At 65.4% G+C, this 15,079-nt stretch overlaps 1 protein-coding gene across 1 annotated transcript; it reads left to right on the top strand.

Moving 5' to 3' along the window:
* Positions 1 to 375: 375 nt before the first annotated feature.
* Positions 376 to 14,477, top strand: Slc45a1 (solute carrier family 45 member 1). The gene is made up of 9 exons (XM_048350183.1): positions 376 to 409; positions 4,292 to 4,721; positions 5,334 to 5,426; positions 5,792 to 6,016; positions 8,936 to 9,660; positions 11,309 to 11,462; positions 11,783 to 11,959; positions 12,542 to 12,747; positions 13,962 to 14,477. Exons 2-9 carry the CDS (start codon positions 4,316 to 4,318, stop codon positions 14,226 to 14,228), a joined length of 2,253 nt encoding a protein of 750 aa, XP_048206140.1. The 5' UTR covers positions 376 to 409; positions 4,292 to 4,315; the 3' UTR covers positions 14,229 to 14,477.
* Positions 14,478 to 15,079: the final 602 nt, after the last annotated feature.

The following is a 15,079-nucleotide window of genomic DNA, read 5'->3' on the forward strand; positions in this document are numbered from 1 at the left end:
GAACTCTTGTCCCTCGGCTTTTGTGCGCGAGGCTAGACCGCTACCCCTTGAGCCACAGCCCCGCTTGGATCAGCGTCTCGCGGAGTTTCCGGCCCGGGCTGGCTTTGAACGCCGATCCTCGGATCTCAGCCTCCCGAGGGGCCGGGCTGACGGGCGTCGGAGCACTGCGAGGCGAGGCGAGCGCGCTCCGGCCGGGGACGGACACTGCTCCGGTCGGTCTTCAGATCTGCCTTCAGGCGGCGAGTCTGCGGGCCGAGCCGGGCGGGCGCGGCGCCTTTAAGGGAGCTCTGCGGGCCGCGGAGCGGGATGCGGCCGTGACGTCAGGGCCCCGCCCGCGGCGATGCTGCAGCCGCCGCGGCCCGGCGCGGACCCCGAGCCCCGCGCGGAATGCGCCCGCCTGGACCCGCAGGTACCCGCCTCCGCCGCGCCCGCCGCCGCCGCGCCCGCCCGCCGCCGCCGCGCCGCCCCGCTCAGGGCGCCCCACCCCCGGCGCACCCACCTGCCGCGGAGCCCGGGCGCGGCCTCGCCCCGCCTCGCCGAGCGCACGCGGCCCGGCCCAGCCCGCACGAGCCGCCGCCCGGGAAACCTCGCCCGAGGCCCCCCACGACTCCTGAGCCCCGCGGCCCGGGGAACGCGGGGTCCGCCGGGAGGGGGCTGGGGGACGCGGGGACACGGGCCGTGCGCGCCTCCCCGCCCGCTCCGCCCCGCACGGCCCCCGCTGCGCCCCGCAGGCCGGGCGCCCCGGTGACTGAGGGGCCACCACCCAGAGAGCGGCACTGCCGGGCCTCGCGCTTCCGGGCCTCGGGGAAGCCGGCGGGGGGGGGGGGTGTCCCCGACCCCTGGAGGAGAGGCCATCCCGCACCCTCGGGAGAAAGCCTGGAGGAACAGCCGCCCCCACCCCCACCCCGCCCCGCGCACGCGGGCGAACCAGAAGCATTCAGATTACACGCATAGTGCTCGGCCTTCTCAACATCACCTTATTCTGCAAGCATGACGGGGCTGTGTGGAACATTCTGGACGCGCCATACTGCTGTGGGGTATGCGGGTGCCAGGGATATGTGCATGATTGCTTTTCGTGGCAACGAGCCCCGGGTGATAAGGATGGACGAATGAATATCTATGTTCTTCACATTCTCTTTCATGCTTAGGGTGACTGTGTGTGCGCATGCGTGTGTGCGTGCGTGTATTCCAGTACCGGGCTTGAACTCAGGGCCTCACACTCTTCCTTGGGCTTCTTTGCTCAAGGCACCAGCCAATAATACTCCCACTTCTTGCTTGTTGCTGGTGACTTGGAGATAAGAGTCTCTCAGATGTGTGTGCCCTGGCTGGCTTCGAACCAGAATCCTCAGGTCTCAGCCTCTTGAGTAACTGGACTTACCAGCGTGAGACCCCAGCGCCCAACTCTATGTCATTCTTTCATATTTTACTTTCATTCATTTTCTTCTACTCACATCTGAACAAGATGAACTTTCAGAAAGCCTTCACACTTTGTTTCACAACAGCTCTGGACAAATGCATTCCATTTTTACTTTAAAAGAAAAAAAAAAAAAAAGGAAGAAAAATGGATTACTGACCTGGCTCAGACGCCAGCGGCGGCGGGGAGCCGGCAGGGGGGAGGAGCTGCACCAGGCTGCGTTTTCAAGCTGGGGTGGCGGAGGTCGTGGTGGGCCTGTCAGGGTGCGGGTAGAAAGGGGGGCTGCCCACACACGGGGCGTCTCCCCTTCTCAAAGCTGCCCTTCTACCTCAGGCTGCAGAGCACACTTTCCTTCTTCCTCCTAACCAGGCCCACCGTTCATTCCAAAAGCAAAGCGTTGCCTCTGCCACACGTGCACTCCAGTGTGCTCTGTTGGGGTGGGTGTTGCGGGGGGGGGGGGGCAGGTGTGCGTGAGGTGGGGACCACCTGGAGGGGGAAGAAATGGGCCCCTGCGGGCTGAGCCACAGGTGGAGTGCGGCCCAGCTCCCAGCACACCTGTGCGCAGTCTGCCCGAGTCTGCAGGTGCTGAACGGAGCGCTAACGTAGGGGGGTTGGGAAGGAGCGCTGGCTGATTGGCGGGGTTTGCCGTGCAGAAGCCCCTGGACGAGACCTCCACACGCCGCACAGTTTCGAAAAGCTCCCTCTGATTCGTCTTCGTAAACGAATTCCATCTCACACGAGGCAGGCCGTGTCTGCGGAGTTCTCAGGCAGGCCCGTCGGTTCTTGTGTGATAGAGAGAGTGGCGCTTTTCTAAGATCACAGAAGTCGTTTAGGGGGAGACAGTACTGTGGGCTCTGTCTACGCTATTCCGTGTCACCCTGGGGGACCATCTGTCTCCTAGCAAAGCTTCAAGGTCCTCACCAGCACCTGCCTGTGGGCTTCCTCCCACCACACCCTCCGCACAATGGTCGAGCATCTGGGTTTCTTATGGGTCACCCCCACTCTTTAGAATACTTCTCTCTTTTTCACCTAACTCAGAGGCATGAACTATGTCCTCATTTTATCTCTACGACCTTAGTATTCTGGTCCTCAGAACTATCCAAATAGGAGCGATGGGTGGGTAGATGGCTTGGGAAATACTTGGAAGGGAAGATAGGTGGACGGATGCGCGCATTCGTGGGTGGAGGGATGAACACTGGACGGATGCATGGATGGCTGGGTGGGTGATGGAGAGCTGGATAGCAGCACGGTGGATGGGTGATGATAGATGGGTGGGTACATAGATGAATGCATAGATGGACAGATATATGTATATGGTGGGTAGTTGGTGGGTAGGTAAATGGATGAATGATGGATGGTGGATGGGCAGATGGATGAATGTCTCCGTAGATGGATATGTGTGGGTGGGGGATGGTTGGTGGGTGGATAAATGGGTGTCTGGATAGATGAGTGGATGGATGGATGGACAGACAGGCAGATGAGTGGATGGGTAGGTCGGTGGATATAGAGATGAATGTTAGGTGGCTAGATGGGTAGATGAGTGGACGGATGTGCAGATGGATAGGAAATGGGTAGGTGGGTGGAAGGATGAGTGTATGGAAGGACAGCTGTTGGGTGGTGGATGGATGAAGAACGGGTAGATAGGTGGACAGCTAGATGGCTGGATTAGCAGGGTGGCCTGCACCCTGTGAGGATATGTCTCCAGGTCGTCATTTCCTCCACGGTGTCTCGCGGGGGGAAGGATACTCCTGAGTGGACGGGTAGTGACAGGTTGGGTACACATCTGCAGTGGAATTTTTTAAAGTGGTTTAAAGCGATTAGCAATGGTGTGTCAGAAGTTACTATCAAACAAGGACTTAAAAGCTGAGGTTGAAAACTAATTTTGAAAGCCTGTCCTGTTCATCTTGGGGTGTGGTGGGTGTCCTTGTCAGGAAGCGAACCCAAGTTGGAAAAGGGGCTGGGTTTGGGGCCACTTCTCTCAGGGGGGACATCAAAGGAGTTTTAGTGACATTCACGTGAGGTGGAAGGGACTATGTTAGAGGGGCTGACAAGAGCCTAGAACTTTCTTACTGCTGTGTGTGTGTGTGTGTGTGTGTGTGTGTGTGTGAGAGTGAGAGAGAGAGAGAGAGAGAGAGAGAGAGAGAGAGAGAGAGAGAGAGAGAGAGACTGGGGTTCAAACTCAGGGGCTTTACACTTTTGCTGAGCTTTTTCCCTCAAGGCTAGTGCTCTACCACTTGAGCCAGAGCTCTGTGCTGGCTTTTTGGTAGTTAATTCGACTTTCCTGCCCAGGCTGCTTTGGAACTGTGACCCCGAGTAGCTAGGATTACAGGCAGGAGCTCCTGCGCATGTTCAGCCTCAGTTCTTTTGATCTGGCTGTGGAAGGGGGTACCCAGGGCCACCGGCGTCTCTGTGGACGGGGGTACCCAGGGCTACCGGCGTCTCTGTGGACGGGGGTACCCAGGGCTACCGGCGTCTCTGTGGACGGGGGTACCCAGGGCCACCCGTGGCTCTGAGCCCAGCATCTGTTCCCTCGGGATCCCATGGAGGCAGAAAAAAGGAGCCCCAGGGAGCCAAGGGGTGAGGGAGCACTCGGGGTGCCCCCACCTCTTCTCTTGGGACAGTCAGGGAAAGGCCAAACGAGGCCTGGAAATGGGCCCCAGAGGCTCCCCCAGCCTGGCCTGACCGCCCGGCAGGGCGTGGCTCCCGGGAGCGGTCCTGGGGTGCTCTGGGGGCCCCCGCCATGGGCTGCGCTGCTGTGAAGCGGGGTCCTGCAGCGTGGGGCGCGGGGCGGAGTGGGGCCCGGAGGACCCCCGGGCGACCCCCCTGCCCCCAGGCGCGCGCCCTGACGGGGCCCCCCACCGGCTTCCTCCCTCGCAGGGACTCCCAGGAGCGCCGCCCACGATGGCCGCCCCGGCGGCGGCAGCGAGCGGCAGCCCCGCGGGCGCCGCGCTCTTCCCGGGCCTGGCCCCCCCGGACTTGTGCAGGGCGCACGCCCCCAGCTACGCGGGCTCCGTGACGCGCCACATCAGCCACCGGGCCAACAACTTCAAGCGACACCCCAAGAGGAGGAAGTGCATCCGGCCCTCCCCGCCGCCGCCCCCCAACACCCCGTGCCCCATCGAGCTGGTGGACTTTGGGGACCTGCACCCCCAGAGGTCCTTCCGGGAGCTGCTGTTCAACGGCTGCATCCTGTTCGGCATTGAGTTCAGCTACGCCATGGAGACGGCTTACGTGACCCCCGTGCTCCTGCAGATGGGCCTGCCCGACCAGCTCTACAGCCTGGTGTGGTTCATCAGCCCCATCCTCGGTGAGCCCAGCCCAGCCCGCCCTGCCGGCCATGCATCTGGAAAGCAAGGGAAGCTTCTAGAAGCCTCTGTTGAAGCAAGGTGGGGGGGGGGGGGACCAGGGAGGAGCAAGAGTTAAGTCCCCCCTAACTGGACTATGGGAATATATAGCTAGGCCGCTGGTGCCCATCATGGGCTTTCCTGCCCAGGCTGGCTTCCAACCGAGATCCTCAGATCTCAGCCTCCTGGGTGGCTAGGGTGACAGGCCTGCGCATGCCCAGCTGGCCCAGGCCCATGGTTTAAGTTTACCTAATTAGCCAGGCAATAGGAAGGAATTGAGCAGCCACCAAGGATTCTGCCGGCTTAGGCCAGGCTGACAAGGGAGAATCCAGGCCCGGGGTGGGGGTGTGTGGTGGGGGGTGGGGAGGGGTTGTGGAGTGTCCTGGAGCTGCCTGGGTTCCCCAGAAAGGTCAGTGGTGGCTGCCCGGAGGTCCTGTAGAGTCCGCAGTGGATGACCCCAGTCCGGCTCTCTGGCTTCCGTGTCCTCATCTTTTGGTGTGCTGGCGGTGGGCGGGCGGCCCCCGCCCCGTTTGCTCTGGGGACCCCAGCCCTGACTGGGGCCCGCTCTGTTTCAGGATTTCTGCTGCAGCCTCTGTTGGGTGCTTGGAGTGACCGGTGCACCTCAAGGTTTGGAAGGAGGCGTCCTTTCATTCTTGTCCTGGCTATAGGTCTGTTGTTTTAGCATGGAAATAAAACAGAAAAAAAAAAAAAAGCCCCAATTGCTTCCGTTTAGGAAAAGCTAAAAATCCTTGGGCAGAGCCATTTGTTTCCCAGGCGAGCGGGGCTCCCAGGTGGCTGCGGCCTCGCCCAGCTCCGTTGGGTCGAGTGTGTGGGCCCAAGGATTTCCTTGATCATTGTTAGTGAGTCAGTGGAGCTCCTCTCGCTTCTGCTCGGCTTCACTGAGGAGACCTGGCCAGTGTGAGCACTGTGGTAGCTGCCGGTGAACTTTCCCTGGGGCTCTGCTTCGCGTCCTCAGGACTGTGGGGCGGGGCGGCCGCGTTCCCTCCCGGTGACTTGCTCTCTCTGCTTCCAGGGGCATTGCTGGGCCTGTCCCTCTTGCTGAATGGCAGGGACATCGGCATAGCCCTGGCCGACACGGCCACCAACCACAAGTGGGGGATCCTCCTGACGGTGTGCGGGGTGGTGCTGATGGACTTCAGCGCCGACTCGGCCGATAACCCCAGCCATGCGTACATGATGGATGTGTGCGGACCCGTGGACCAGGACAGAGGCCTGAACATCCACGCCCTCCTGGCGGGTGAGTCCAGCCCTTCCTCAGGCCCAGGCTGGGGGCGGGGCCTCCATCAGGCCCAGGGCTGGGGGCGGGGTCTTCCTCAGGGACAGGCTGGGGGCGGGGTCTTCCTCAGGGACAGGCTGGGGGCGGGGTCTTCCATCAGGCCCAGGGCTGGGGGCGGGGCCTCCATCAGGCCCAGGCTGGGGGCGGGGCCTCCATCAGGGCAGGCTGGGGGCGGGGTCTTCCTCAGGGCCAGGCTTGGGGGCGGGGTCTTCCATCAGGCCCAGGGTTGGGGGGCAGGGTCTTCCTCAGGGCCAGGCTGGGGCGGGGCCTCCATCAGGGCCAGGCTTGGGGTCGGGGGTCTTCTTTAGGGCCAGGGTTGGGGACGGGGGTCTCCATCAGGGCCAGGGTTGGGGGTGGGGTCTTCTCAGGGCCACGCTGGGGGCGGGGCCTCCATCAGGGCCAGGGTTGGGGGCGGGGTCTCCCTCAGGGCCAGGGTTGGGGACCCAGGTCCCCATCAGGGCCAAGCTTGGATGGTGGGGCATGTTTTTCCTCAGGACCAGGCTTGGGGGCAGGGTCTCCATAAGGCCCAGGGTTGGGGGGCGGGGATTCCTCAGGTCAGGCTGGGGGGCGGGGATTCCTCAGGGTCAGGCTGGGGCAGGGACTTCCTCAGGGCCAGGCTGGGGGGGCGGGGACTTCCTCAGGGCCAGGCTGGGGGGGACGGGGGTCTTCCTCAGGGCCAGGTTTGGGGGGGGCAGGGTCTTCCTCAGGCCAGGGTTTGGGGGCGGGGTCTTCCTCAGGGCCAGGTTAGGATGGGGCCTCCATCAGGACCAGGCTTGGGGGGCAGGGGTCTTCCTCAAGGCCAGGTTGGGGCCTTCCTCAGGGCCAGGCTTGGATGGTGGGGTATAGTTTTCCTCAGGACCAGGTTTGGGTGGTGGGGCCTTCCTCAGGGCCAGGCTTGGGGGGCGGGGGTCTTCCTCAGGGCCAGGCTTGGGGGGCGGGGTCTTCCTCAGGGCAGGCTTGGGGGGCGGGGTCTTCCTCAGGGCCAGGCTTGGGGGGCGGGGTCTTCCTCAGGGCCAGGCTTGGGGGCGGGGTCTTCCTCAGGGCCAGGCTTGGGGGGCGGGGGTCTTCCTCAGGGCCAGGCTTGGGGGGCGTGGTCTTCCTCAGGGCCAGGCTTGGGGGCGTGGTCTTCCTCAGGGCCAGGCTTGGGGGGGCGGGGTCTTCCTCAGGGCCAGGCTTGGGGGGCGGGGTCTTCCTCAAGGCCAGCTTGGGGGGGCAGGGGTCTTCCTCAGGGCCAGGATTGGGGGGCGGGGTCTTCCTCAAGGCCAGGATTGGGGGGGGCAGGGGTCTTCCTCAGGGCCAGGCTTGGGGGGGGCAGGGGTCTTCTCAGGGCCAGGCTTGGGGGGCGGGGGTCTTCCTCAGGGCCAGGCTTGGGGGGCGGGGTCTTCCTCAGGGCCAGGCTTGGGGGGCGGGGTCTTCCTCAGGGCCAGGCTTGGGGGGCGGGGTCTTCCTCAGGGCCAGGCTTGGATGGTGGGGTGAGGTCTCCATCAGGGCTAGGCTTAGGGGGCGGGGCCTTCCTCAGGGCCAGGCTTGGGGGGCAGGGGTCTTCCTCAGGGCCAGGTTTGGGGGGGCCGGGCCTCCATCAGGGCCAGGCTTTGGGGCAGTGTTCCTCAGGCCCAGGCTGAGGGGGGTCTGGGGTCTTCCTCAGGGCCTTCCTTAGGGCCAGGCTGGGGGCGGGCCTCCATCAGGGCCAGGCTGGGGGGCAGAGCCTTCCTTAGGCCAGGCTGGGGGTGGGGCCTCCATCAGGGCAAGGCTGGGGGGGCAGGGCCTCCATCAGGGCCAGGGCCTTCCTCAGGGGTCAGGCTTGGATGGTGGGGTATGGTTTTCCTCAGGGCCAAGCTTGGGGGCAGAGTCTTCCTCAGGCCAGGCTGGGGCAGGGCCTTCCCCAGGGCCTGGGGGGGGGGGGGGGCGGGGTCTCCATTAGGGCCAGGCTTGGGGGGCAGGGGTGTTCTTCAGGGTCAGACTGGGGTGGGGCCTTCCCCAGGGCCAGGGCCTTCCTCAGGGCCAGGTTTTGGGGGGGCCTCCATCAGGGCCAGGCTGGGGGAGTGGGGTCTCCCTCAGGGGCCAGGCTAGGGCGTGGAAGCTTGAGCTGGAGGAAATGGCTTTTACTGGAAGCAGATCTGTCTGCTGCAGCTGCCTCACCATGGCAGCACTCAGATGTCCGTGTTGGGCCTGGTGAGCCTCTTAGCCCGTTGTCTGGTGCCCTGGACTGTGGAGGGCAAAGACCTCCACACTGTGACCAAATCCCAAATCCTTGTTTGCCCGAGAGCTGCAGCGAGGGGAGGGGCAGGAGCGTGCCAGGCCTAGTTGGTGCCCCCCCACCCCCCGCAGCAAGGAACAGCATGGACGTGTACGCATGTGTGCACTTGGCTTTCTCACTCAGGGCTGGTGCTCTGAGACACTGCACCACTTGGGTTTGCTCTTTAATTAGCGATGGAGCCTCAGAATTGTCTCATCAGGTGGCCTTGAACCTGTCTTCAGATCTGAGTCCTGAGTAGCTAGGTAGCTAGGATTACAGGAGTGAGCCGCCAATGCTCCGCTTGGAGATGAGGCCTGACACACTCACACAACAGCGAGCCAGCGGGGACTGGAGGGGTGTGCCTGGTGCGGACATCCTAGATGAGTTCTCAGAGAGCGGGACAGCAGGTGGGCAGCCAGCCCTGGACTCCGCCCCAAAGCTCCTACCAGGAAGATCCTGGGAGGTGAAAGCCCCCCCACCAGGGGGGCCCCCTTTTTGTTTTGCTGGGGTCTGGGTGGACAGATATGGCCAGCAGGTTCTTAGGAGGGACTTCACATCCCTGTGAGAAGTGGAGCCCCCTCTCCGTGGGACCCCCCCCTCTCCTTGCGGGGGCGGGGGGACTGACCCCCGCTTCTCTCCCCCAGGCCTCGGCGGTGGGTTTGGATACGTGGTCGGGGGAATTCACTGGGACCGAACCGGCTTTGGGAGAGCCCTGGGGGGCCAGCTCCGCGTGGTCTACATCTTCACCGCCGTCACCCTGAGTGTCACCACCGTGCTGACGCTGGTCAGCATCCCGGAGCGGCCTCTGCGGGCCCTGGGGGAGAAGAGGCCGGCCATGAAGAGTCCCAGCCTGCCCCTGCCTCCGTCCCCGCCGGTGGCGGTGGCCGAGGGGGCCAGCGAGGCGCTGCCCGCGCGCGCGGCCGGCAGCTCCTACGCCAGCTTCTCCAGCCCCATCTCCCCCCCCAGCCCCCTGACGCCCAAGTACGGCAGCTTCCTCAGCCGGGACAGCTCCCTGAGCGGCCTCAACGAGTTCGCGTCCTCCTTCGGCACGTCCAACATCGACAGCGTGCTCATCGACTGCTTCACCGCGGGCCACGACGGCTACCTGGCCCTCCCCAGCAGCCTGCCCAGACAGGCCGTCAGCGCCAGCTTCCCCCGCGCCCCCGACGGCTGGGGACGGCTGGACCGGAGGGAGGGGGGCCTGGCACCGGGCCCAGACGGGGCCGTGCTGAGGGTGGGCTCCTTGGACGCTTCCAAGCCTCGGGCATCTGGGATCCTGAAGAGACCTCAGACCTTGGCTCTCCCCGACGCAGCCGCGGGAGGAGGCCCCGAAACCGGCAGGAGGAGAACCGTGACCTTCAGCCAACAGGTAGGCCAGCGGGAGGGCCCCGTGGGAGGGCGGGGCCAGCGGAAAGGCCTGGGCCAGTGGGCCGGTGGGAGGGGCCAGGGCCAGTGGGAGGGCCAGGACCCGCTGGGGGGCCGGTGGGAGGGCCAGGACCAGCTGGGGGGGCAATGGGAGGGGCCTGTGGGCGGGCCAGGACCCGCTGGGGGCCGGTGGGAGGGGCCTGTGGGAGGGCCAGGACCAGTGGGAGGGCCAGGACCCGCTGGGGGGCCTGTGGGCGGGCCAGGACCCGCTGGGGGGCCGGTGGGAGGGGCCTGTGGGAGGGCCAGGACCCGCTGGGGGCCGGTGGGAGGGCCAGGACCAGCTGGGGGGGCCAGTGGGAGGGGCCAGTGGGAGGGGCCTGTGGGAGGGCCAGGACCCGCTGGGGGCCGGTGGGAGGGGCCTGTGGGAGGCCCAGTCAGATGGCAAGGGCGCGGGAGGTGGATCTGGAACGGAGTCCCAGACGCCCTGGGGGTTGTTAGCCTCGGGCTTGCGTAGAATCTCAGCGCCCCCACCTCTGTTCTGCATGCTGGTGTTTGTGACCCAGTCCGCATGTGAGCCCCGGGGGCGCGGGCACGACTCCCATAGGTGCCCACTGGCCACGTGGCACCCTCGGGCGCCCTCCAGCGCTCCCGCTTGTTCCTGGCTTCCGCCGCTTCCCTCAGCCACTAGCCGCGGCCCTTTTGGGCCAGTAAGTCTGTCTTGAATACTGACAGGAGTAAGCCTGCAGTGCCTCGGGGGCACCTCTGGCTCACGAGTGTCTGACAGTGAAATCTGAGAGGCCATCTGCACCTCTGCAAAGGCACAGAACCTTCCAGAAGGCGGGGTGGTCTTTAGTGTGGACTGGATGGATGCTCCGTGGCATCTGGTGGATGGATCGTGAGGACAGCTGTTCTCTTATGGGAGGCGGGAAGCGCCCCTGTGCCCTGCGTCTCTAGGGCACCGTGGGAGATGAGTCAGTCAGGAGTTGGGGTTCACGACCTTGGTCCCCTGAAGCCCCCTGAGCGGCCCCAGATCCCGAGGGGGCGCTCAGGCCAGGCGCTGTGCTTGTGCCACTGCTGAGAGCAGCCCCGAGGGGGCGGCTCGCCCCAAGGGCTCCCCGAGGAGCGGGGCTACTCCTTACGACCTGGGGGCTGGGTGGAGGGCAGACCTCGTGGAGCACCTCTGTGGAAAGGGGCTGCACCCCTTACCGTCAAAGGCAAGCGATTCCTTCCCCCACCCCGCGCTCGTGGGGCTCGAACTTGGGGCCTAGGCTCTTGCCACTGAGCCACAGCGCTACTTCCGGTGGTTAACAGGAAGTAGGAGTCTTACGGACTTGCCTGTGTGGGCTGGCTTCGAACTGCACCCCTCGAATCTCAGCCTCCTGAGTAGCCAGGATGAGGGGCCTGAGCCACCTAGACAGGGGTTTAAGGCGAGGCCTTCGCCCTGGCCCGTTTCTCCCCAGTGGAGTCTAAACGCTCAAGTGGGGGGCCGGGGCAGGGCGCCTCTGCCCGCGGGGAGATCCGGGCTGAACGGCTGCACCCCAAAGGATGCGTGCGCCCGGCCGGAGTCGGTTCCCCAGCGCAGGCGGGGCCTGTGGGGGCGACTGGCTTCTCCCTTCCCGCGGGGCCGGGCTGACGCCCCGCCGACCCCACAGGTGGCCAACATCCTACTGAACGGCGTCAAGTACGAGAGCGAGCTGGCGGGCGCCGGCGAGCCGGCCGAGCAGCCCCTGTCCCTGCGCCGCCTCTGCGCCACCATCTGCCGCATGCCGGCCGCGCTGCGCAGCCTGTGCCTCAACCACTTCCTGGGTGAGCAGGGGTCTCCACCCCGGCCTCGCCCTCCCGGCCTCCTCCAGGCAACTCCCGGGGCGGCACGGGGCCTCCCACCCACCCACCCACCCGGGGGCTCCGGCTCCCCACTTCCTGCCAAGCTTCTCAGATGCAAACCCTCACTTCCCAGAGCTCCTGGCAGCTCAGCAAGGGCCGCCCCGTTCCCAAGGTGCCCCCCTCCCCCCCCTACCTCCCCGCCTGCTGCCCAGCCGCCTGCCGGGCTCGCTGGGATGCCAGGTGAAGGCGCAGGGGAGAGGCCCGGCCTTAGAGGCCGGCGGTCACGGCCTCCCTCCCTCCAGGGTGGCTGTCGTTCGAGGGCATGCTGCTCTTCTACACGGACTTCATGGGCGAGGTGGTGTTCCAGGGGGACCCGAAGGCGCCCCACACGTCGGAGGCATACCAGAAGTACAACCGCGGCGTGACGGTGGGCTGCTGGGGGCTGTGCATCTACGCCTTCAGCGCCGCCTTCTACTCCGGTACGGCCCGCCGCCCCCCCCCCCCCCGCCTCCCCCCCATCTCCCTCCCCTGCACTGCAGGCTCAGGCCTGTCGTCTCAGCCACACGAGAGGCAGAGATAGGAAGATCAAGGTGTGGGGCTAGCCTGGGAAAGGTCAGCAAGACCCCCCCCCCATCTCAACCAGTAAGGCAGGTGTGGGGGAGCGTGCCTGTGACCCCAGCTGTCAGGGAGGCCGAGGCTGGATTGTGTGGTTCAAGGCCAACCTGAGCAGACACTTCCTAAGATCCCGTCTCCGCCACCGCACAGGAGGTGTAGGGAGGACGGTGGAGGGCTGAGGCTAGCCCAGGATGAACGGTGAGACCCCGTGTAGAGAATGACTGACCACGCCGCCGCAAGTGTGGCTCCGGTGGTGTGCTAGGCCTCGAGTTCGCTTCCTAGCGCCCGTCCCGGGAGGAGGAGGAAGCGGGGGCGAGGAAGGGCCGTCGGGCCCCGGGGGCTCGGTGATCCTCCTCAGCCCCCGCTCTGTGGCAGGCCCCGGGGGGCGGGGGGAGAGCCTAAGCGCGGCCGGTGCCCGCGGCTCACCCGACCCCGTCCGTCCCCAGCCATCCTGGAGAAGCTGGAGGAGCGGCTGAGCATCCGCACCCTCTACTTCATCGCCTACCTCGCCTTCGGCCTGGGCACCGGGCTGGCCACGCTCTCCCGGAACCTCTACGTGGTCCTGTCCCTGTGCGTCACCTACGGAGTGCTCTTCTCCACGCTCTGCACGCTGCCCTACTCGCTGCTCTGCGACTACTACCAGAGCAAGAAGGTGAGCGCTTCCGGGGGAAGTGGGGGGCGGGACTTCCGAGGCCTGGCCGCAGCGCGGCGTGGGGAAGATGGACTCCCCGCCCGTCCTCCCTCACCTGGGCTGCTTCTGGGTCCCCCGTCAGGCTTGGAGGATGGGAACCCAGGGATCACCGTCCGTGGTTTGGTAAAGCAGAGCAACCGGGGTGGGCCGGGTGCCGTGGCTCCTACCGGTGACCCCAGCTACTCAGGAGGCTGAGACCGGAGGACCCCGGGCGGGAAAGTCCTTCCAACTGACCACCCGAAAACTGGAAGGGGGACTGTGGCTCAAGTTGGGGGGAGGGAGAAAGAGGGGGAGGAGAAAGGGGCAGAGAGGGGGAGAGGAAGAGAGGGAGAGAGGGGGAGAGGGGGGAGGAGAGAGGAAGAGGGAGGAGGAGGGAGAGGGGGAGGGAGAAAGGGAGAGGGGGGAGAGAGGAGAGAGGGAGAGGGAGGGGGAGAGAGGAAGAGGGAGAGAGAGGGGAAGAAGGAGAGAGAGGGGAAGAGGGGGGATGGGGAGAGGGGGGAGAGAGGAGAGAGGAAGAGGGAGGGGGAGAGAGGAAGACAGGGGAGGACAGAGACAGAGATGGGGAGACAGAGAGAGAGAGCGAATGCCCTCAGGGACAGTGCCCAGGCCCTGAGTTCAAGCCCTAAGACTGGCACAGAACAAAAACCAAACCACGATGCCGTCGACAGTACTGCAGAGGGCACCATTGCCCATAGAGACAGCTGAGCGGGGCTGGGTGCGGGCCAGGCCACAGGGGTCTGAAGCCCAAGGGCTGAGTCTGTCACTCCAGAGAGGGAGGGCCCTTGACTGTGCCTCTGCGACAGTGTGGGGGGGGGGGGGGCGGCCCCGCATCGGCCAGGGCCTGTGGTGGCAGTTCAGTCGGCAGCTGCTGAGCCGCGGTCTGGTGCTGGGAGCGGGCGAGGGCCCAGCCGCCGCCCCGGCGTCACTCCGTGTCCCTCTGCTCCCCGTGCACTGGACGGGGAGGGACCGGCCCGTCTGGAGCTGTGCTCCTCCAGATCGGTGTTTGGTGGTCTGTCTGGGGTGCGCCCCAGGCACCCAGCTGACCGGTGGGGAGTGGGGTCGTGATGGCGGAGCCCCGGGGCTGGCAGCTGCCCTCGGGGAGCGAGTGGGGAGTCCTGGTGTCCCCAGCTTCCCCGGCCAGGGCTGCGGCGGGCAGCAGACGCCCCGTCCCTCAGTTCGCAGGCTCCGCGGCAGACGGCGGCCGCCGTGGCATGGGCGTGGACATCTCCTTGCTCAGCTGCCAGTACTTCCTGGCGCAGATCCTCGTCTCGCTGGTCCTGGGGCCCCTGACCTCGGCCGTGGGCAGCGCCACTGGGGTGATGTACTTCTCCAGCCTCGTGTCCTTCCTGGGCTGCTTGTACTCATCGCTGTGCGTCACCTACGAGCTCCCGGCCAGTGACACGGGCGACCAGGAGCACCAGCCCCTCCTGCTGAACGTCTGACCGCCCAGCCTGGACTCTGGACTTGAGCAGGGCCTGCGGCGGGTGGCCACGGAGGAAGCCCAGGCCTTGGGGGGTGGGGCGGCTTCCGGTGGGATGTAAATATGTGGTAAAATAATAAACCGACAGCAGCAAAGCCCGAAGTTTCCAGCAGCTCTGGATGCGAGGTCGCTAGGACAGAGCAGGGACTCGAGCAGGGGGGCTGCAAGCTATTTATGGAAAGAGGAGATCCTGGCCAGGCATGGTTGCCCACTCCTGGAACCTCCGTCTCTCTGGAGGTGGAGATAGGATCTCTGTTTTAGGCCAACCCATGGGGGACATTTAGTGGGGCCCCATCCCAATCCAATGAACAGGCGGAGTGCGGTGGCTAAGGGTGTCACTCCCAACTGCTCAGGAGGTGTCAACATTACAGGAGGATCCTGGTCTGAGGCTGATCCCAGGCAAAAGTAAGACTATTCAAAACGGGAAGCAACCAGGTCTGGGGGGGTGTGTGGTTCAGCACGCTCAGGAGGCCTCAGCCCCGGCTCCACCTCCCACCCGAGGCGGTGGCCCCTTTCCCAGCCGTCCTGCCTGGTGCTGTGGGAGGGGGTCCCTCACCCTCCCCCCCCCCGCCACTGAAGAGCAGCACAGCTAAGCCATGACGGGTCCGTGTCAGGCAGCGCGGGGGGCCTCTGACATTGCCACATCTTCCTGGCTCTGTGGCGGTACCCCGGTTGCTCAGGGCATCTTAGGTTTCTGGGGAGAATGGTGGGGCATGCAGACGGAAGTGGCGAGGGCAGGGGTAGGTCCCTGACCCTCCTCCTGCCACACCCGCAGGCCCCCCTGACCCCCACGCCGCACAGCATGAGTGGCAC

This window comes from Perognathus longimembris, chromosome 7 (genome assembly GCF_023159225.1).
Source record: "Perognathus longimembris pacificus isolate PPM17 chromosome 7, ASM2315922v1, whole genome shotgun sequence".
Taxonomy (NCBI): domain Eukaryota; kingdom Metazoa; phylum Chordata; class Mammalia; order Rodentia; family Heteromyidae; genus Perognathus; species Perognathus longimembris.